This window comes from Corythoichthys intestinalis, chromosome 4, assembly GCF_030265065.1.
Source record: "Corythoichthys intestinalis isolate RoL2023-P3 chromosome 4, ASM3026506v1, whole genome shotgun sequence".
Lineage (NCBI taxonomy): Eukaryota > Metazoa > Chordata > Actinopteri > Syngnathiformes > Syngnathidae > Corythoichthys > Corythoichthys intestinalis.
In genome coordinates, this window is record NC_080398.1 from 12,275,083 (window position 1) to 12,298,959 (window position 23,877).

A 23,877-nucleotide genomic window follows, 5' to 3' on the forward strand; every position below is an offset into this window, starting at 1 on the left:
GTTGCCAAAACTTGATTGAATGTTGTTTATAGAAGAGGTGATGTAACTCAGTGGTAAACATGAGCCTGTCCCAGCTCTCAACATGTTGCATACATAAATTTCTAAGTTAATAATTATTTTATAAAAACACTTAAGTTCGTAAGTTTGACCATTAAATATAAATTATTTGTCATGTATTGAATTAAATATGGGTTTGAAACTGATTTGCATTCAGTTTTTATTTTTAACGCAATATTCTCACTTCATCGGAATTGGGGCTGTAGAGGTAATTATCAATTGATGACCTCTGGTGTTGTTACTCACTGTCTGCAATGCAGCTGGTAGAGCTTCTGCAGCTCCCTCACGTCCCCCTCCAAGGTTGGGTGCTCATAAAGGTCATCCAGCATGTAGCGGTACAAAGTCTGGAAGTAAAAGTCTCCTAATTGTATTTCTCCCTCTTTACAATAGCCCACCCCCCTTTTTTTGTCAACCGTTTGTCCTCTACCTTCATGAACACTTTGACATGCTCGTCCTCCCTTAGGAAATCCCCGCAGAGGTACATCCACTGCGACACCAGGTGTGCCACTTTCTGTTTTCTCTCCAGAGCCTCTTTCGTGTCTTCTTTCACTCTGCAGCGCTTACAGCAATAAGTAACCATCGGTTAAGGTTAAAATTTATGTCGAGAGCTTGTTGAATATAGTGAGTTAATAAGGAGACATCTTTTCATTGGTTTTGAAGGATATTGTCCCAGAAGAGCTTGGCATAAATCGCTGGTTGACATAAACACAGGGTAGGTCAGCAGAAAGTCATCCAAAAGGTTGTCTGTAAAATGAGACAAATCATTGGAATACAACAGTACCTTTTCAATGCTTTTGGACAATTCAAAATGCTGTATCCCTTCCAGAATGACTCATTTATGAAGTGGAGTCATTTCAAAGGAAAGCAAGATGAGAGACATTTTAGTGAGGAAAGCCATTTGAGTCTCTCATGATCAGGTTCAGCAGCCAGGCAAGGATTTGCCACTTCTATTTAGCCTTGCAAGTCCAAACAAGCCCAAACAAGGCTTTATCTTCAAGGACACACACGTTTACCTCATCAGCCTGGAAATGTGTTGATAAACTAGTCATGTTAATGTGTTGGTTGACTTGCTGCAAACTATAATGAAGTCTGACTGATCACCCTAAACCATCATCTTAATGTGCTTTTCTACCACTGTGCATCCTTGTATGTTGTTATTTCTCTTCAAGGTTGAGTACACTTACACGTTCACATGACTAAAAAGGTACTGTCTCCATTTGCTACTTCAAGAGCATTACTGTATTGTGTTATGGTATTCTTAGCTAAAGTCTCTGGTGTTTCATCTGTGTGTTGTGGTAACCAGACACTTACTGAAATTCCTGATATTTTAGGGCTTTTTGAAAATCTGCAAGTAACCTACACACATCCCCTTAATGGTTGTCAAACATTTAGCATTTAAAACTATCAGTTACCTAGTACAGTGGGGCAAATAAGTATTTAGTCAACCACTAATTGCACAAGTTCTTCCACTTGAAAATATTAGAGAGGCCTGTAATTGTCACCATGGGTAAACCTCAACCATGAGAGACAGAATGTGGAAAAAAAGAACAGAAAATCACATTGTTTGATTTTTATAGAATTTATTTGCAAATCATGGTGGAAAATAAGTATTTGGTCACTACCAAAAGTTCATCTCAATACTTTGTTATGTACCCTTTGTTGGGAATAACGGAGGCAGAACGTTTTCTGTAACTCTTCACACGCTTTTCACACACTGTTGATGGTATTTTGGCCCATTCCTCAATGCAGATCTCCTCTAGAGCAGTGATGTTTTGGGGCTGTCGTTGGGCAACACGGACTTTCAACTCTCTCCACAGATTTTTTTATGGGGTTGAGATCTGGAGACCGGCTGGGCCACTCCAGGACCTTGAAATGCTTCTTACGAAGCCACTCCTTTGTTGCCCTGGCTGTGTGTTTGGGATCATTGACATGCTGAAAGACCCAGCCACGTCTCGTCTTCAATGCCCTTGCTGATGGAAGGAGATTTTCACTCAAAATCTCTCGATACATGGCCCCATTCATTCTTTCCTTTACACAGATCAGTCATCCTGGTCCCTTTGCAGAAAAACAGCCCCAAAGCATGATGTTTGCACCCCCATGCTTCACAGTGGGTATGGTGTTCTTCAGATGCAATTCAGTATTCTTTCTCCTCCAAACAGGAGAACCTGTGTTTCTACCAAAAGGTTCTATTTCGGTTTCATCTGACCATAACACATTCTCCCAGTCCACTTCTGGATCATCCAAATATTCTCTAGCGAACCGCAGACGGGCCTGGACGTGTACTGGCTTCGGCAGGGCGACACGTCTGGCAGTGCAGGATTTGAGTGGTGGCGCATTGTGGTACTGATAGTCGCCTTTGTTACTGTGGTCCCAGTTCTCTGTAGGTCATTCACTTGGTTCCCCCCGTGTGGTTCTGGGATTTTTGCTCACCGTTCTTGTTATCATTTTGACGCCACGGGGTGAGATCTTGCATGGAGCCCCAGATCGAGGGAGATTATCAGTGGTCTTGTATGTCTTCCATTTTCTAATAATTGCTCCCACAGTTGATTTCTTTATACCAAGCGTTTTACCTATTGCAGATTAAGTCTTCCCAGCCTGGTGCAGGTCAACAATTTTGTCTCTGGTGTCCTTTGACAGCGCTTTGGTCGTGGCCATAGTGGAGTTTGGAGTGTGACTGACTGAGATTGTGGCCAGGTGTCTTTTATACCGATAATGAGTTAAACAGGTGCCATTAATACAGGTAACGAGTGGAGCCTCGTTAGACCTCGTTAGAAGAAGTTAGACCTCTTTGACAGCCAGAAATCTTGCTTGTTTGTAGTTGACCAAATACTTATTTTCCACTCTAATTTGGAAATAAGTTTTTAAAAGTCAAACAATGTGATTTTCTGTCTTTTTTGTCCACATTCTGTCTCTTGAGGTTTACCCATGTTGACAATTACAGGCCTCACTAATCTTTTCAAATAGGAGAACTTGCACAATTGGTGGTTGACTAAATACTTATTTTCCCCACTGTATATTCGCAGTGCTAATTGCATTTATAGACAAGTTTCCGAGGTACTTCCGCTTTACTTATGTTTGCAAGCGACTTCCATTTTAGAATTTCCTCATCCAAAACAACAGTGGAGCTGGAGTAACATTACTCATTAAAATCCCTTAAAAACACAATTTGGAAATACCGCATCTGCCATGACAAGGGAGGACAACATGTTCATGAAGGCATATGAGGAACCAAGCTCATGCCACTGTGTTATGGTAGGTATGTTCTTCATATCCTTGCATTTTCATGTGTCCGGTGCTCTTGCTCATGAAACAACTTGTTGCCTTTGATATTGTTATTACGATGATGATTGTAATCATGCTTATCTTTAATATTATTTACTACAACTAATGTATCTGCTGCTAGCCTGTTGCTAATCAGTACGTGTAGATGGCACAGTTAAGTCAACGCGCAAATGCAAGTGTTACAAGTTTTTTGTCCGTTTGTTTACAGTTGGAAAACGCTGTTAGGTAAGGGAAAATAAGTTGATGTGCATTGATGGACAAACATCGAAACTACTGTACATCGTTCTACCCGGGGGCGGCCGAGAGGCGGTAACTCGCCTCACGGCGGACCGTCAGCTTGATCTCGAGGTTCCAACTATGAGCTTTTTAACTGCAGCAACTTTGAGATACGCTATCAGAACTGGAATTACCAACGACAGTGGGAGAAAGCCCATTTGAAGGCTGTAATGTCGGGTGAAAGTTTGGCGAGGCTCCGGAACTCTGTGGTCTGATATCACATTCTCGTATGCTATTTTTCCAATAATTTAAAAAATTGTGATTTATTGACTTGTTTTGCACATGGACCGATTGTTTTAAATAGAACAAGAAATGGAATCATGTTGTCCAAATGTTTTATTGTGATCAATATCTGCAATAAAAAAAAAAAGAATTATTTTTATTTTAAAAATATTATTTTTGTTTATATGTACGTACCTTCTAGTTTTTCCTTGTAACAACAAAATCCGTATCAGCCCTTCTGCATTCGGCAAATGTAATGTAATTTGTAATTTCACCTCATTTTGGTCACTCAAATGGCCGGCGTATCAATCTATACCTCACGTCAACACAGACTGACAGGTTGTTATAATTTTGTCCACGAATGATTGACAAAGTGATAAGAACAATTAAACAATTTCATCTACGTCTCATCTACGTCGTGCTGAATCCATTTTGGGAGATTCTGTGGGTTCCTCTGACTTGAGTTTGCTGTTCTAACTTTGCCAACAGACTGCTAACTTTGACCGCAATTCATGAGGTTTTTTTCTAAACCGGACGTTCGGAGCAGAAATTTTCTAAGATGGCGCCGCCCACATTTCACCCAGGAAACTTTTCTACAGTATATTACACAGTGGAAAACAAACAAGGGTGGGCGGCCGTGGTGCATTTGGTAGCTGGAGTTGTCCTTGGACCGAAGGGTCAGTGGTTCAATTCCCGGCTACGACTGCCCACTGTCAAAGTGCCCTTGGGCAAGGCACTGAACCCTAATTTGCCTCCAATGGGTTGACAGCGCCTTGCATGGCAGCAGCCCCATTGGTGCGTGAATGTGTGTGTGAACGGGTAAATGTGTGCTAATGTAAAGCGCTTTGGGCATGGTAACCATGCAGATAAATGTGCTATATAAGTACTGACCATTTACCATTACATTTGCTTTGTGGCCAAAAGTTTAAATCTTTTGTCCATTGATCTTACATGATTAAAATCTATCACCACCATCCTTTTTCTATTTCAATCAGTAAACATTAAATTGATTATTGCAGCCTTTGAATTAAGCATGTTAAACGTATCACTTATTGACTATAGCTGCCACAATCCATAGGTCAAAAGTTTAAAATCGGTGTAGCTCTTCTCATTAAGAGCACTGTTTTTCTACATGATTTTAGCAGGGGCCAAATTTCTAGTCAATGCACCATTTACCCAAACATCTTGCAGGCAACCACTTATGTTGTAACAGGAGCTAAAGCCAAAAACCTCAATGTCTTATACATAGAACTCAGAGAAAGTAGAATATTTCCTCAAGTGACTGATTCAGGTACGTGGAATCTCCCAATCTTTTCATTTGATGTGAGACAACTTGACGTCCGGTGAAAGTAAATCTTCAACACAAACAGAAGAAATTGAAGTGTCAAAGCTTTACGGCTTTCAAATATGTATATTGTGTAGAAGAGCATTGGAAATTTCCTGTCTTTAAAAGGCAGGAAAAAAGGGGCTACTGACTAATGACAGCATAATCAGTCTTTCCATTTCTGCCGTCTGTGCTATCTTAACTGCAACCTAAAACAGTATAAGTTATACAGAAAATGGGAGGCTTGTGATTTGCCTCATACAGTAATTGCCTGTGGTGCTTTTAGAAGTAAATGACTTGTACCAAATAGTGCTTCCTCAGCCATTAGTAAGAGGAGTATCATGCAGGTTGCCAATGAGCATCTTGAGAAAGCCACATAAAATAGTTTACAGATCAATTGCTGGCTTATTACTTCTTCTCTTTTTAAGTCTTCGGGTCTCTGACCTTGGGACATCACTTCACATTGAAGCTGGCTGAACTAAGCTTCAGTACTCCCCTTTCACATTCACACCATGCTGAATGATTACTCAACAAGACCAGTAAACTAACAGTAAAGGTGGCTTTCTTGTCAATGCATGTGCATGGTGTGTGGTTTTCAGAAAGCTGCTCATATTAATACACACTGTGTTTACTATAGCAAACAACAATTGCTCCCCAACAAATCCAATGAGATCAATTTTACACACTCAGAATGAGTAATGATCACCATTGAGGTGCTTCACCTTTCTTCCATCCCGATGACAGATCAAATGTGACCACTGGCGTTTACCAGGAAATGTAATATTTACCTCCCTCTCCCTCTCCCTCCCTTCCTTTTTATTCTGGAGGTCTCCCGCTTGCCACTCTCTTCCTACTGCAATCACCATTTCTCTTCTGAGCAACAGAGAGTTTCCTCTGCCTTGGCAACAGAGTCACATTATTATTAGCATACCTGCTGCCACAAGCAGAAGTGAGTGCATTTGTTGATAGTTTTTCCATTCAAAAGAAATGCTTGCCTGCAGCATGTATGAAAACGGGGAATGATTGCCTCAGATAAGAAGTTAAAAAAATAAATAAAAAACAACAGCAGGTGCCTATCCCAGTTAACGGCGCTGTGGGATGCATCATACTTTTGTCACCAGTTAGGCACAGGGTAGATACTGTATGAACAAACAACTGCGCAAATCACAATTTTGTCTGATTAGTTCAACTTAAGCAGATGTCCAATGGAAAATTTAGGATAGTCAATTACTCTCAACTCCCTCAGTTTGGCATATAAATTTGACCTGTTTGCAGATTTTTGTAGTTGTCCTGAAAGGCTCAATGAAAGTATTTGCTGTTTTGTGCTCAGGCTAAAGCTCACTTAATGAACTACAGTGTGTTAATTGAGTTGAGGAGCTTCATTTAGAGCATTGCTATCACTGAGCATCTATAGGCAACTTCATCATAAATCTTTCCAGGAAGGGTGTCAATTACTTGTATACTAACGAACAAAGGCTCCGACCTGACATTCAAATCCAGAACCTTTGACTATGAGCCAATCTGACCTACAGGAGACACTTGCTCATAATGATGACTGTACACAGTGATTTTAATAGTTAAACATTCCTATGGATTTGTAATTTCCACGAAGTGAAACCCAACAGCAGTATTAACATAGACTGGTGTCGCAGGTGTACCACTGACCTGTGTCTTTGACCTGTGTGGCTGCCTTGTCCTCCTCCAGTCTGAGGTCATTCAGCAGGTGATCTAGGATTTTCTCTGGGGTCCCTGACACCACGGTGTACCTGTCAGACACCACAGAGTCAGTGGACGAGTCCTCGTCCATGGAGGAGAGCGAGCGACTGCTGCTCCACTCCTCCTCGCCCTCCTCATCGATGTAGCGGAAGTAGGGCACATCAAATGTAGGCAGAGTGGACGGTTCAACCCGGCCACTGCTGCTGGTTCCCTCCTCGGACCCTTCCTCGTCTTCTTCCTCATCCTCCTCCTGCTCTACCAAAGCGACGTGCAGCAGCAGCATCTCATCCCGCAGCAGGCTCATCCTTGCCCTCACGCTGGCAATGTTACCGTGGTTACTGTTGCATGCCCCTTTACCCTGCCATCCAGAGTCCTGAGTCCCCCCTACCCCGCCCTCTCGAATAGCCTAAACAAGCGTCCGTATGACTTGCTCAGGTTCGCGCTCACAGATCCATGCTATTTAAGTCCATGTAACATAGTCCAGTATGAGCACTAGTTGCAATGGATGCGTTTGTGACAGTGAGAACGAAACACAGCTGGAGAAAGCACCAGTGAGAATGCCGGGCTGGGATTTGTGAAGTGGCTTTACCTCCGCTTCCTCACCGCCTGCTCCTCCTCCCGCTTCCCTCCTCCTCTTGCCGACTGTGACGACATCCTCCGGAGAACCAGAACGCAGCGGCCCCGCTCCTGCACGCGTAGTGCCTCGTCACTCTGGACTGGCTGGACATGAGAGATGAAGAGAGGGAGGGACTGTATTATCACCAAGGAGATACCCCCCCCCCCCTGCTTTTTTTCCAACCAACACAAATCACCAGTGATTTCCATCACAATACTTTGTCAAAGCCTGCACTGTAAATGAAGCCCAATTTTCACTGATCATTATTCAGGCTGTATCAGTAGGAACCCATTCAGAAATTAACATAAGTGGCTCATACATATTTTAATTACTGATTCTTAATGTCGGTCCTATTGAATTATGACTGGTGCCTTTGGAGTCTCAGTGGCTTGGAGTTAACATTGTCTCCTGTCTCCTACATGTTTATTTATTTATTTGTTTGTTTATTTTTGGAGATTTGGAATTTTACAATCCGATATAAATCTGGATTAGGAACGAGACAGTGTGGGTGGCAAATGCGCAATAATATTCCAATTCCTTGCAGATACAGTATATAATGGGAAACACAATTATTTGTAAGTCATGCCAGGGAAGTTTCTATGTCTGGAAAACAAACAAGTTATACAAAAGACAAAAAACACCAATTGTGATGGTAATGGTAATCGGAACTGACTAACTCCCTATTGTTTGTTGTGTTCTTCGACACATCTGTGGTATTTTGAGATCAATGATGAAGTTCAGATCATAATGCCATATACATTGTATACCTTACTGGTTTCCTCGGGATTGCTTGTGCTTTAGGTTAAAAACTCCAACAACACAATATGCTGAAACACATTATATTTCTTGCTTAGACAATTTTTGCAAAGCTTAGGCTTGGGTGTTTTTGTTTCGCAAATAAAATAAAATACAGATAAATACAGTACATTAATAACTGTGACTAAAAAATTCCTGACAATATATTTTACCTCATATTTTCATAGCATTTGAAACAAAATACTACTGCATTGTGGTGAGAACAGACTCTATAACCTATAAATGCATATATATAGTAGACCAAACATCATTTTGTTGTTCCATCTTGTTGGACTGATGGAAGCCACTTGACAATGTCAGGTTTGGATCACACATATTGGCCATAATGAGGACCTCACCGTATGTTGCACGTACACGCCTCCTGCATCCGTTCATCCCTTTGAAACCCTCCTCTCTTCACTCTTCAGCACTTGCCTCTGTGTATGCAATTAGCTGTGCAGTTGCCCTAGAAGTGTTTTTTTATTTATTTATTTATTTTTAAATTGTTTTGTTCCCCCAGTTGCCTAATGCACAGAAGCGTTCAAGCATTGCTTCCAGTATTATTATTGCTGGTACAGTATGGTGTACATACAAACGACACTTGTGCTAGTTTTGGCAATTTTACATGGGCAGCAATTTACTGGCAATATATCAAATTGCCAGTAAATATTCTCGCATAACAATCTTATCGCTGTTGTGCATTTGTTTCCTAATTGCTTTTTTAGATAGACGTTAACTCTGCCATGTTTGGATTGTTAAGGTAATGCACATGTCATTCAAGCTGAACAAGCCTAAACACAGAGACCTACAGTATAAATCAAATCAATGTGCAGAATAAGAAGTTGCCATACTCAATACTATACACAAAACAGCACATTCCACGCATTTGAAAAGCAAAACACACATTCGTCCTTTTTCTATTGTGCTTGCCGTCAATATGGTTTCATGTGAGCTTGCGACTTTGGACTGGTTGGCAGCCAGTCAAAGAGAACATACAGATGAGTAAGTGGCTAAGCTTCAGAGCTGCGAGGCAGATGTTCTAACCAGTAGTCCAACTACCATATACTGTTTTATACCATACTCAATCATGAGAGTACACACATTTCACACCTTCAGCAATGTACGAAATAGAAGTTTTCCAACGAAAGTGTGTGTTGTTGTAAAAAGCATGTGTGTTGATTTTTGCATCTTAGCCAAAAGGAGTTTCATATGTCCTCAAACCCAGAAAGCAAGTTGATCACTATTAACTGAGTTTGTCAACACTGCACTACTCAATATGCAAACAAACCTTTCCTCACAATGAATTATTGATCCCACTCAGCTGATGTGGCCACTACTTGTACACACTAACTGAGCGTTGTGGTTACTACAAAGAAACAGTCACCTCTCTGGAGTCCAATTCAATAGAATTCCGGATGTGGCCCAAACTCTCAACTTGCCCTGGAGCCTTTCTAAACAGACTCTGTAATTTGTAGAGGAGTTCTGGAGAGCAATGTGATTTCAAATGGTTTATTGTCTCTATCTTTGGGGTCCAGATGAATTCCTCTGGCAGAAGGGACTCGCTCTGCTCTGTGATGTTGGTATACAGTACATGGTATAGAACACTCAAAGGATCATGGAAGCTTTCAGTCCTGCCACAGAGCGTATTTGCTCAAAAAGCATTTGATGTTGAATTAATTAACCCCATAAGAGAAGCCCTTCTTCCTATGCATTAAGCTCTGATCATATCACAAGTGAGCATGTTATGCAAACTATTCACACATTAATTTGCAAAGATGAACTGTTCCAAAAAGCCATATCCAACAAGATGTGTAAAATATGAAGGTTGTAGATCATAGAGAACTAAACAAAGTTAAATATATATACAGTATATATTGTGTAACAGCAAGAGTACATTTAACTAAAATAGTCATGCATCCACCATCTGGGTACTCTTAAGCTCTTTGATGGCCATATTTAGATATGTATATGAGTCACGTGTAGTGTACGCATGTGCATACCATCATTGGATTACTGTAAACTATTGCATTATCTGGGATCGTCAGTGGATAATCTCTATATTTCCCATGTCAAGTATTAACCAAGATCTACTAGGATAACACATGATGTGTGTACATTTGTATTTGTTTGTGAATTGGTGCACTTTATTTTCTTCTGCTTACAGCACATTTAGTAGCAGTATGACAATATATTGTTGCATGCATGCTATCGTGCAAAGATTATAAAGGCTTTCTGCAGAAAAAATGTCATTAATGTTGAATAACAACAGAGATAAAGAGATTTTTAGTTTGGAGAAAAGGTCAAGGACCCGATGCACTCAACTCCACCCAGAAGCCATGTAATGTCCCCACATGATGGTCCGGCCTTATTGCGTCAATGGCTTCCTGCCATTGTTGCACAGTCTAGCTAGCACAACAAACCAGCCTGTGGAAAAATGAGCCCACAATTTTCTCAACCAATCGGAGGCCAGTATTTTTAAAGTTAGGTAGGCTGATTTTAAATACGTGATTAGTTTGATCTACTTTATTCCTCCTGTTCTACCATTTGTTTACTAACTAGTGTGTTCTTAGTATTTTGAATTTCATTTATGTAACTTCAGGACATGACACAAGCCATCACTCCTTGTGGCACTTTTTAAAATATAGTATTAGTGAAAATAATCTTTCAGACATACAGTTGCATTAGTGTGCACACCCTCAAATAACAGTGTAAAACAGTGGCGAAATTCATGTTTTAATTTCAGATTTTCTTATGCAAAGTACCTCCATATGAAGATATGGAGGGGACAACTAAAGTGAATGATGACATAATACTTTCCTTGGACATAAACTCAAGTTAGGAATTTGCTTTTGAAGATGGCTATGCTCAGAAGGTACTTCAGCTATGTTAAAATGTAAATCTAAAAAATGAAGAAGGAAGTAAACCCAAACCCATAGCATACTACATTATGTGTCAAACATGGTGGAGGTAGTGTTTTAACATGGACATGCCCAGCATGAATGATGTGTTCCCTCGGTGATGGTGAAGTGCTTAGAACTATACTCTGCTAGAATTCAGCTTAACATATAGGGATACATGGACATATGACCACAAACGTACAAGCAGTATCTTAGGATTTAAGGATAATAACCCTAAATTTTGAAAGGAATACCATAGAAAGAACAAAGACACAACATTTCATTCAAAGATTATGACCAAATAAAACATGCCATTTACCTATTGAAGACACATAAAAAGTCTGTAATTTAACTGGACAAGTTTTTTTTCTCTCTTTAATTTCCACATTATACAAATACTTGTAAATCCACAAAAATGTAAATCCTATGTATAAAATGTCTTTATTTGCCTAACTGAGCTCTATTTTTAATTTAATTTCATGTATTAAAGCTATTTAGTTCTGCACATATTCTTTTATACTTTATCCATTGTGGTGATGTTAAATGAATGATCAAAACTGTTACTGCCCCAATATGTCTGGACCCGATTGAATTTTGTGATGTTCCCGAGGTGTCTTGCCTTACATATGAATTATCAAGTTAAATGGATTTTAATAATAGCCACTGGTGTGAATGTGACTATGAATGGTTTTCCGTCTCTACATGTTGCACTTGTGACTGACTGCCAACCGGTTTAGGTTGTGGTCTGCATTTCACCCTAAGTCAACTGGGATAGTCTCCAGGACCCCACAATCCTGACCAATATAAAGCTGATGTTAAAACACTCATTGAGAGCAGCATTTGCAGATATAGTATTCAAGTTCTACACTAATGCGTCAATATAACAGAGTTGCCAAAGTTTTTTTAATGTTGTGTCCCTCTCACCTCATTTGTTCTACCAGGGCCTTTGCTGTGATTCTGTAAGAAGCGGCAGCCATCCTTGGCCAGTCTCTGGACCATCTCCAATCTGGACAGCTCCTCTTTATCATGCAGAATGCACATGCCGGTCGGCTGCAACGAAGGGGACACGGAGAACATGTACTTCAGACCACAGTCCCACGACATCACTGCCTTACTGAAGGGGACAAAAAGTAAAACTAGTCTCTGGGAAATGACTTTCAAAGAGGTGAGCAGCCGAAAAATGAGTCTATTATAAGCACAGTAAAAATCCTGGAGTCTCTTGGAGTGATGGTAAAAAGTGAATGACACGCTCCTTTCTCGTCCTTCCCTTGCCTTTCACTACACGGGTAGGGAGGGAGATGGGAACAGGCCAGGTTCAGGAAACATCTGGCCAGCCAAACACACCCAAAAAGGAAGTTTGAGATTCTCTGAATGCAGGAGAGTCTGGATTCAGGACTGGGCAGGGTACATTGCACTAGAAGGTCAAACACATTGTTCACTCAAGAAAACAATGCAATAAGTAAATGTCAAGCCACGTCTATTAGGCGTCACTTGTACTCATATTATTCAGCCCATGAAGCAAAGACACAAAATTAACGAATTAGAATTATTTAGAGTACATTAATTGAAAAACTTTAAACATATAAATAAATAAAAAATTCAAATTCTACTTTATTAAACCCGATTGTTTTCAATCATATTTTTTAAAATAAAGCCCCACCAGTTCAATTTGTATTTTCCTCTTACACAATTCATACTCTGTGTGCTGTGATTATCATTCAGTATTTAAATTTAACTATTGTAAGGGAATGTATTCATGTGCTCAAATTGTCACCAACTTCATAAATCATAATTTCCATTAACTGTATTACTGGCAATATTTAATGTGAAACTTAAACATTTCAAATGTTCATACAGCAGTATTATAAAGGCTATTGTTAGGATTAATTTGTGCTGCGTGGTTCTCAGCCTAGGAACGTGGTTTTAGTAGCTTATGCTGTCTATTAGTAACTTTATGTTCACCAAGGCAAGTGCTAGTTAGAACTTTTAGTACCGTTATATGCAAAAAGTATCCTATCTACTTTTCGCCCAAATATAATTTCATAGAACAGGATATACTTTATCATTATACTTTTCATATTTGAAAGCACTGTGGTAGCCTCACAAAAAAGATGGAGAAAAATATATTTAGAATTATGCTTGTAGTGGTAGTGACTGAATTGATAAATTAAAGGATTTCCAAACCTTCAGATTCAATAATTCAAATACTTAAAATAGTACTTAATAATTAATAATAAACTTAATAACAATCCTTTGCAGTAATGATAACTGAAATTTGCTTAAAGCAACACTAGGTAGCTTGTCAGTTTTAGTCAATTTTAGTGACACCGGCGGACAAAAGCTAGTGTTTTGCCTTATGGAGACCGCGTTTCCCATGAGGACCCGCGTACACCTGCACAGTGTTGTAAAATTACGATCTCGCAGTCGCCTGCAGATTGATTAAACGACATTTCTGTTTCCAGCAGTGGTGTGGAGGGTGAATTAAAATAAGGTAATGAACGGTTAGCAACCGTGTGGCTTATTGTGGCTAATCCCCCGCAACCCACCTGAACTCGTCAGCGCTGACGAGTCCAGTTGGGCGGTGGAGGCATCACGCTAGTGAGTGAAGGCCGGGCCAATGTTTGTTCTTGAGTATTTTTTTATCCTAGTAGCCTCCCTTTTTTCCTCCTTGGACAAAACTTTTTGTCTGTTTTGTTGCTCTGCCATCTTTGCAGAATTTGCACGAAAGTGTTCGCATCGACTTTCTTTATAATGAATGGGGAAAGGGGGAAGTGATGTATGTCGCAAAGCAGTCAGCACATTTGTAGTTTTTTTGTGTGGTATGGATCCTGCCACCCTCCTCAAAGTTAATAAGAGCCAGTGAAAGCAATACAGACCTCAAGATATAAAAGAGGTGTCATTCAACTAGGTGACAGTCATCACAAATGTTATGGAAATATTTTATAAAGGTTGAAAAGTTACCAAGTGTTGCTTTAATCCTGGTTAAATTTTAGGTTACAGTGTAATCTACACATTATACTGTATACTGACCAAGGACATTAATTGTTCCCATATGACCATTTATTAACCATCTATTAACGTTCTATTGATTTTTCCACAGTCAGCAGTGAAATGCTTGACTGAGTCTTTGCAAGGCCATTCACCTGAGCTTGTGTCCCAAATGTGATGACTCACTGAAGTGCCATATGAAAAAGGGTCCGTGATTACAATTGCTGTTGCTCTTTCGTAATGATTCTCCATTTTTTTCAAAACTCAATTGGAGAAATCCTCCCATAATCATGAGAGCATGTCTCATACAATATGAGAACACGCAGTAACTGGTTTAAATTGTGGAAAATATAGAAAAAGTTGCCTAGTTAAAATTTTCACCCAAATAAAATAATATAAAAATTAGCCACTATTACAGGATACGACCAATTATACTTTATAACTGTCCATGAAATTGGTATATTTCGTGTGTGCGTGTAATTTTTACTCCTGTGATTAGAAAGTTCTGATGGCCGGGAGCCAAGGCACTTGTCAGAGGGGAGCCACTGAAACAGTCTGTTCTTGTGGTGGTCAATGTCTTTGATGATTTTCTTGGCTCTGGACCTTCACCTTCTGGTGTCGATCTCCCGGTGTAACTGTATATTTTCCCTCTTTTAGTGCAGGTATGTGAGTGTAGAGAAGACGGCATGGGCGATGACAATGTAAAATGACGAAAACATGTACATATTCCTCGATGACAAGGATGACATAGATTCACCCTTTAGATTTTTGCGTGTATTTCCTAAACATTTTGGTAGAATTACGAATTATGCCATTTGAAGGGCATTTTTCCTTCAGATTTGAGACTGTACAGATATAAAGGTACGTACAGTGCCTTAAGGAGGGATCTGATTGGCCTTGAAACAGAACAAACAGCCTTGTAGTGTTTGCTCCTGTGAGCTCCTTCTCTAGTTTCTCAGTGAAGCAACTGCAGCTTCAGTGTGCTACCACTGACCTAGTTTCTCAAGTAAACGAATTTCAAAGTGAGAATGCCTAAAGTCAGACTTGTTAGTGTGTGCACGTTATTCAGGGAATAGCATGAAGAGTGTTTGGGATGCTCGAGGCCTACAAACAGAAGAAGGAAGAAGTGATGAAAGCTCATTTTGCTTGTTGCACATTTTCACTGATAGCCAAATATTTCAACCTCTGGATGTTATCCTACAGTTAAAATGATGATAAATTATAGACAATTTTACATCATTCTATTCTACGTGTATTTTACCCCTTCCGATGTCCTATGTATTACACTTGGGCTGACTGGTTTAAAATGATTGCAAAACAAAGAGTTGATAACAGCAGCATGGTTTAAGAACATTGTTGTTGCATAAATGACTTTTCAGAAGTCACACTTATGAACATTTAAAAAAAAAAAGGCAGACACAAGTATTCATGCTCAAGAATTTTCTTCTGCTATTTACAGTAATTTTTGCACTATAAGGCACACCTGACTATAAGCCACACCCTTCAAATCTGGCAAGAAAACGGCATTTGTTCATAGATAAGCCGCACCGGACTATAAACCGCAACTGTCCTCAAGGTATTATGGGATATTTACACCAAAAGATATTAACAGGGAACACTTTATTTGACAGCGGCATCATGCGACTGTCATAAGACCAGATGATTCACAATGAAGCTTTGAACTAATTGGCTACAAGGCTTCATTGCTTCAAGAAGCTTCATTTGGCCATCACTGCTCCCTTGGGGGAGACAGTCAACCTCTGCTGCTACCTGCTGTCAACACTGTTGTTGTCCAACATGCCTCCTAGCATGCATTGCAGCGCTACGGATATAAATAACAATCAAAATTTATGTTCTGTGCTAATTATTTCTTCAGTTACTGTTCCAGTTGTTTCATTAATTGGTAATTATTGTATTTGGTAACACTTTGACAATGGTGCCATAAGACTGTCATTAGATAGTCATAACTATGACATAACACTGTCATGAGCATTAAAGAATGCTTATAACAGATGTCAATTATTTTTATCTGGCAAATTATGCCACTTGTCCAGCATGGATCTTTTACATCCATTCAAAAGTGGCATAATTTGCCGGATGACACTTAATGACATCTGTCGTAAGCATTCAGTAATGCCCATAATAGTGTTATGTCATAATTATGACGGTCTTATGACAGTCTTGTGACGCCGCTGTGAAATGAAGTGTTACCTGTTTACCCAAATAAGCCGCACTGGACTATAAGCCGCAGGGTTCAAAATGAAGGAAAAAAGTAGCGTCTTATAGTCTGAAAATTACAGTATTCTTACAATAAGGTGAGTCAAGTCACTTGCCTTTCTGATAACATTGCACAACTACCGTATTGGCCCAAATATAAGACGGCCCTGATTATAAGAGCACCCCCTCTTTTTCAAGACTCAAGTTTGAATAAAGACTTTTTGATCACCAAATTAATTTTATACAGAAAATAATTACAGTACATCTGAAACAAATGATTATAACAATATATTTGAGAGAAAAAGCATGTTATTTTGCCTCATTCAAATCATAATATCTGAACATTTAAATATATAAACTGAAGTGCAATCACATTTGTAAATGAATGGCTTCTGGTTTTTGAAATGTAAATAAACCAATCTATTGTGATAAAACAACAAAATTGCAATAACTGCATTAACCATTAAAGTGAAGTTTAACTGTAACTGTAGTCTTGAAACAAATCTGAATAACGAAAAACATTGCAATAAAATAATGCAAACTGGTTAAACTTGAGAGTAGCTGAGATCTCTCATGACAGAACATCGCTTCAATGATATCTGGCGCCATCTAGCGTCGTGAATGGGTATAATGTCTCGACCGCGAATATCAGGCGACCCCCACTCTTTCAGAATTATTTCAATGCAAAAAACACCGTCTTATATTAGGGCCAATACGGTAATTAAAACAACCTTCAGGTTGGGTTTATGACAACTCTCCCATCTGAACAATGCCGCAATGGTGGGTTGCGCCCGCATAGCAATATCCATTAATAAAATGATGCTTCTTTTTGTTACGGTGCCAATTTTCAGTCTAGGTTCTGGCTGCTTAGTACAATATAACTGGGATGGGAGTGGAGACCTGGAGTAAATAAACAATGGTGTTGTAACAACTGTAGGGGGAGACCTGGAGTAAATAAACATTGGTGTCGATTTCCTTATCGCTATTAGGCATGTGTCATTTCAAGACAAATGTCATTTTAATGATTCTTTATTATAAGGATGATATCAGTCTAAACAGTGACAACACACAATATGTAGATGTCCTGGGCTAAATTATACAAATATACAGTATTGCAGAGGTGGTGATGGTTGTGGGATGTACATCGAGGCAATATGAAAACTTTGCAGCAGAAAACTATACAAAAGTGCTATATGCCGTACAGTGTTGTTTTTTTTTTTTTACTCTTTTGAAGTGAGGTTTGAAATATGAAATTGTAGTTGAACATAACCAACAGGCCAATAGACAGTGTTGATTTCGAACATCTTGAAAAATATTTACAATGGATAGCACTGATGACTTTAACTTGCCAAGCATTTACTTGAATCATTTGTTTTTCATATGAACTCATCGATAATTCCCTTTTTTCCCCTTGTTTTGGAAATTCTGGAATATTTCCAAGTGGGTGTATCAGTAGCATTTGTATACTGTTATTGTATACCTTTTTGTTCTATGCATCAGTGTTTTCCTCACAACAGCACTTCTTTTGTATGTGCAGGTTTAAAAAAATATCACCATTCATCCACTTTTATAGAGAATGCTTTTAAAGCTTCACTTGCAATGATCCTTTGGGGTTTACATAGGCATAGAGTCCTGTTGTAAATTCCACTAGGACATATCCCCTAGAGGTTTCATTGCTGCATTTATAGCGCCCATTCATATTCATGATACAGTGTTGCTCCCATTCTATTACACCTGAGTTCTGGTTTGCTGCTCTAACACATGCAGGCCCTGCAGGAAGGCAGCCGCTGAGACAGACTCTAGCTGTGGTGTGCTGAAATGAACGGCTAAGTCACAGAACAGGAGGGAGACATTTCATTTCACGCGGTCAGAGCGGACTCAGTGCCAGTAAGCATTTCATGCTTGCATTTGCAGGACTTGCCCCTCATTTAGGTGTCCAGCTGACGTTTTCTCTTAGCTCTGTGTGCGTACAGGAAGTACATAGTGTGTCCAGTGGTGATGAAGAGTACAGAAATGAGAACTAGGATGCCAAAATGCTGTGGCTGTGGAGCAGAGATGACCATTATGAAGTGGAGCAGATCCATCAGGTAATTCATAGAGCTTTGCACTCCATTTACAACACCTCGCTCGGTCTCACCGATGTTCTCCTGCAAAAGCTGGGTCACTGTTAGGTCAAAGGACCACAAACCTGTAACACAGTTGATGTGGTTTTAAAAAGGAAAAACTGAAAAAGAAGAAGGAAAAAAAAACTCAAAAGATTTACTCATTGTCTGCCAATGACAACAATATAGCTTCATTTAATTTAAATATTTTAACTTAGGAGGACTTTCAATTGCCATGACTGTGTCAGACACCCAATTCATTTTCAATGGCAGCCGATGAATTAAGGTAGTCCTAACAATATATCATATTATGTCCAGAGGTGGGTAGTAGCGCATTACATGTACTCTGTTACATTTACTTGAGTGACTTTTTAAGGAAAATGTAATCCTAAGAGCAGTTTTACTAAGCCATACTTCTTACTTTTACTTGAGTTGAACGCTACTATTACTCTGCTACTTTGGACTACGCAAGAGTCGTTACATTTTTCCTCTTTATTCTACATATAAGATTTTTTTTGTAAGCAATGCCAAGAGTAGCTCAATAATCACATAACTCCATTGCACCTATCAGACGCAAGCTTGCCGTTCTATGATCACGCCAGCCTTTTCAATTACATGGCATCTATAAAGCACTGTAAACAATGAGGTATTTGACATAGAGCGCTGCCCTCAACATGACTCGAAAGCATTGATTTTAACCTTTCTCCCAGTTTTTATTTGGCACCAATTGACCACGGAAAACCGGAGATATGATCCTTTTAATTTTGTAATAGTAGCTATGAAGGAACTAATCACTATTCAAACTAGGAGCTATTTCCTCCACTAGAGGGCACTCATGCTCTTTGGACGAATAATGCTTCGTTTTTTTTTAATGTTTTTTTTTCTCTTGCCAGAATTCAATGTCTTTTTTTTTCTAATTTGTTTGGCTTAATTTGGTTATGTATTCTGTATGTATTCTACAGTATCATAACAACAGTTCATATGGATAACTGTGCTGATAAAAATAAATACCATTGTTAAAAAAAAAACAGACAAACTGTAAGCAGTTACTCACAATGTTACTCATTACTCGAGTATTCTTTTCACCAAATACTTTTTTACTTCTAGTTGAGTACATTTTTGGTTGACTACTTTTACTTTTACTTGAGTAATATTATTTTGAAGTAACACTACTCTTAATTGGGTAAATATTTTGGCTACTCTACCCACCTCTGATTATGTGCAGTTGCACATAAGTGTTATAATATCCAAAACTTGTCAACAAATAAATATTCTGCACTTGGTTGCAGTTTGCAGGGGCATCGTCATCAATCTGCATACTGCACCTAACATCTGCATTATACAGCTATTTTGAATACCTTAAGATGTTCCACAACTGTGAAAAATGCAGTATACTGAAAGTACTGTATACATTCAGAATGCATTTAATACATATCACGTGAAGCACTTTGAGGACCTCTCAGGTTTTTGTAAAGGGGCTACATAAATAAATTTGATTTGATTTGATTTGATACCGTGCAATTCGTAATGTGGCTGTTCGCTTATTTCCGCACAATGCTTTAGATGAAAACAAAATTATGTTTTTTGTATAAGAGGTAATCCAAAATATTATAAGGTGAACAACAAACTGCAAAATCACAAATCTTAATACTCTTAAAGGTTCAAACCAAACCAATTTTTTGGATGCTCGTGTTAGATTAAGTATAACAATGTTGCCTCGCATGTCTTAGGATGGATGTTGTTCTTTCTAAACCATGGCAAAATAGTTGAAGTTGAATGAACAGCACTACTTTTGGTTGCAGCCATGTATACCACCTTGTTTGGCCTTAATATTCCCAGAGAGGCAAGGTGATTGTGTCCTATGTTCATGTCTGATAAAATTGATACAAATCTCTTTAACTACTTGCATTTTTTCCACCGTAAGATTAGTTTACTCAACTGTTTACCTCCAGCTGCCTTATATTTATGTTCTGTGTATTTGAGTGACCTTTTAAATTTAACCAGAAGGGTTGAACGACAGATTAAGTATTGATTGTGACATTTGACAAAGTGGGAAAACAAAGTGTTCACCAGTGAATGTACTGTGTAAAAGTAAATGAGCTCTACCGAATGCCGAGTGTTGCTCTAACTGTGTCCGCTCACCGATGCGCGCAGTGATGACCCCCATGAACAACAGGATAATGGAGATGTAAGACTCTGGTGTGCTACCGGAGGGTACGTTGTCAAAAAGCACAGTGTTGTTGGTCCAGTGGATGGAGGAGCGGTCTGGTACTAGTGGCTGATTGCTGCTTCCCCTCAAAGGAGACGTGTGTTTTTGTCTTTGGCTCGCCAGCCCTTCAAATTCAGAGGAGGAGTTTGAGGTAAAATAGGGCATGAGCAAGCTGAGATCCATGGGACTGCCGGGGGCAAATACGGAACACACACATATAAGCAAGCATCCCAGGTGGAGGCAGCTCGAGATGATGCCAGTGTTGATCAGACCGTACGTCTTCCTAAGTCTGGTAAACATGACAGTTCCCATCAGTCCAGTGATGGCCGATACACCCATCAGCAAACTGAGAAGGGAGCCGCTTATGCCCTGAGTGTAGGCGTAGCCTGTGGTGATGCAATCAAAGCCCAGTACGGTGGTGTAGAGGAACGCCAAGCCCATTCCTGCCAGAAACACTGGCTGTTGATAGTAGGACATCCACCCGTCCTTGCAGGTGCTCACTAGCCAGCGAAACCTCCGGAAGCACAACGGTAAATTGGTGATTTCTTTCAGGTGAAGGCTGGTGTTGCTGTTCCCCTCTGCCAAAGGCTGAACTACTTGACCTTCACCCAATAAAAGAAACACAGTCAGAAATAAATCATTTACTGGAAAGGGAATATTTCTGCAAGAACAATTTTCTGACAGAGGGATTAATTTTCACATAATGTTTTTTTTCTGCCATTTGTGTTTCATACCTTGTGATCCTCTTCTGTGCTTCCCTTGCAGATTGGCCTGGTCCACCTCTGCCGTTGGCGGTTTCAGGGAAAGAGCAGGGACGATGCGGTATACCCGTGACAGGAAGAAAAACTCCACTATGAGAGATACGAGGTTCCATCCCAGAATGAACCCACACCCAACTACATTGGAGGCCAGGGTCATAACCTGTCCCACTGCAAGCGGGGCCAGGATGTTAGTCACCTGGTCTATCCGCCTCATGGTGGCATTCATTCCTTTTGTTAGGATCAGAGAGGCTAATGTTAATGCACTTCCTCACCCACCATGGCCATGTGCATTAAGAGATAAGTCTTCTTACCAGCTAGGTGGCCGCGATTATATCCTGTGATGACTATGATCCAGTCCCTCTGGATGGCAATGGTCAGCGCAGTGCTTGCAAGGTTTGCCACATCTGCCAGGACGATCACCACCGTATAACAAACCACCTTGTGTAAGTTTTGTGATGCAACATGTTAATATGGAAGCAGAGAAGAATTGCAGTCACAAGGTCACAGCATGGAGGGGAACATCAGCAGGAATAATCGCAGTCATTATTCTGTTATTGCATCTGAGTGAATCAACTTGCCGTCAATAAATTGAGGGTACTCACAGTAAGCCAGCCGTCCCAGATTTGCTCAATCCTTTGCTTGTATGAGAAGACCAACATGAGCACAATGCTACAAAGTGTCACTGAGATGTTCTGGATGAAAAGAGATGCATGTGCAACTAAAAAAAAGACAAAAACAAAACAGACTCAAAGAGCCTGATCATACTGTATTTTCATTTATGAAATCTAACCTAACCCATATGTCAGTGGCTGTGAACATTGTGCCGTGTCGCTTTTCGACTGCAGAAATCAAATCAGGAAGTGATTTACACTTGAGACGCTGGGAGGGAAATGCAATTTACCACATGGCAGGACAGCAAACCAACACATGGCTTAGCCTCAAGCTTGAGATGAACTGATTTATCACCCGCTTTACTGATGCAAAGTGATGCATGCTAAAATTTTCAGGAGGGTGTGAAATCGCTGCGGCATACCTTTATTCCTAGGATTGCGGTCAACCCAGTCTCCGATCAAAGCTCCGAGAAGGAGGACTGATCCAGCCACCACCAAGCCGAACACCGCAGTCAACAGCAAGCTACGTCCGTACAGCTCGATCAGGAACACAGAGATGGCAAAGTGCCACATTCGGTCCCCCTGATTAACACAAATGTTGATTTTTTTTTTTTTTTGGGGGGGGGGGGGGGGTTATATTCACTGAGTTCAAGCAAATATATGTGGGAATCTTCAGACTAACTTTCCATGTATCTTGTAACATGGTGAAAGTCTGGCTGGCTTGCCAGGCTACTCACAAAGTATAATGCATGGTTAAATTGCAGAACTACAAGCATACATGATCTACTTCAATTTCTACCTGAACAAATATGTTATAATTTTTTTTTCTAGAAAATGTTTAGAGAAAAGGCAACTCTAACTTAAATGGAAGTGCATTCTATGTTTTTAGACAATGAGCTGCAAGACTCAATTAGCTCTGGATTTTTAAAACTGTGTTTCTATGTCTACAGGAGATGATTCTTACCCACATTGACAATGCACCACTGACATAGATGAGGAACTTCGGACCCTTGAGGTAGATAAGCGCTGAACCTCATGAGAAATGCATAAATGGGATGGTGATACTTTATGCACAATGTATTTGAGTCCGGCCATCATTTTGAGTTTGTATTCAAAGATGAGCTCACCTGGTATGCTCCTGTTTTTTTGGGCTCTCGCATTCCTGATGTTGTCAGACTCCAACTCGACCACAACGCCGCCACATTGGGAGTACTCGGCTCGCTGGGACATTGCCTGTGCAAGAAAGGAATCTCCTTTGATAAAGTATTTGAAGTTGACATGAATCCAAAGAAGTCCTCCTGTACTTTTCAACCTTCTAAACAATAAGTAATCATTAATAGCATCTAAGAGTAACGTGAAGCAGGTAATAAGCAAATGAGTTGTTTTTGCAACCAAACTAACGCTTTTGAACAACTGCATCCTTAAACTCTGATCAAGTCGAAAGTTGGTTAGTTACCTTGTTTTTAGATGTTACAATCAATCCTCGCTGCTATTTCTTGATAATGTTAGTTGTGCCATGTATCCCACATTGGGATGCTCGTTATTCCTGAGAGCTGGAATTCAAGCTGTAGAAGTCTGAAAGGCTTAATAGCATCCCAGTGCTCAATTGCACAATTGTATGAAAGTGCCAGAAAAGCAGAACAGGCAGTGGGACAACAAAGGCAGCCAGCATATTCCACGGCACGTGACAGCGAGGAGGACAATGTCCCCCTCCGCCCACTCCACCAAAAGGATAACTTTAAAGTCACTGCTAAAAAATACACATATGTGCATATTCACTGAGTACGGATGCAGTACCTGAGGT

The 23,877-nt window shown here is 39.9% G+C and overlaps 2 protein-coding genes across 2 annotated transcripts in view; both read right to left on the bottom strand.

Moving 5' to 3' along the window:
- Window positions 1-12,407, bottom strand: part of LOC130915289 (rap guanine nucleotide exchange factor 5-like) — a 30,105-nt gene extending 17,698 nt beyond the window's left edge. The window contains exons 1-6 of the mRNA XM_057835228.1: window positions 12,110-12,407; window positions 7,467-7,597; window positions 6,827-6,927; window positions 723-801; window positions 485-629; window positions 304-401 (exon numbers count right to left, since the gene is read on the bottom strand). Coding sequence (XP_057691211.1) covers window positions 304-401; window positions 485-629; window positions 723-801; window positions 6,827-6,927; window positions 7,467-7,597; window positions 12,110-12,289 — 734 coding nt within the window. The 5' untranslated portion in view covers window positions 12,290-12,407. The remainder of the gene's footprint in view (window positions 1-303; window positions 402-484; window positions 630-722; window positions 802-6,826; window positions 6,928-7,466; window positions 7,598-12,109) is intronic.
- Window positions 12,408-18,318: 5,911 nt separating this feature from the next.
- si:ch211-254p10.2 (solute carrier family 40 member 1) lies at window positions 18,319-23,303 on the bottom strand. Its single transcript, XM_057834196.1, has 8 exons — window positions 23,201-23,303; window positions 23,038-23,105; window positions 22,496-22,655; window positions 22,065-22,180; window positions 21,774-21,900; window positions 21,436-21,690; window positions 20,635-21,303; window positions 18,319-18,578 (listed from the first exon to the last, which is right to left on the bottom strand). Exons 1-8 carry the CDS (start codon window positions 23,301-23,303, stop codon window positions 18,319-18,321), a joined length of 1,758 nt encoding a protein of 585 aa, XP_057690179.1.
- Between the last annotated feature and the right edge of the window lie 574 nt (window positions 23,304-23,877).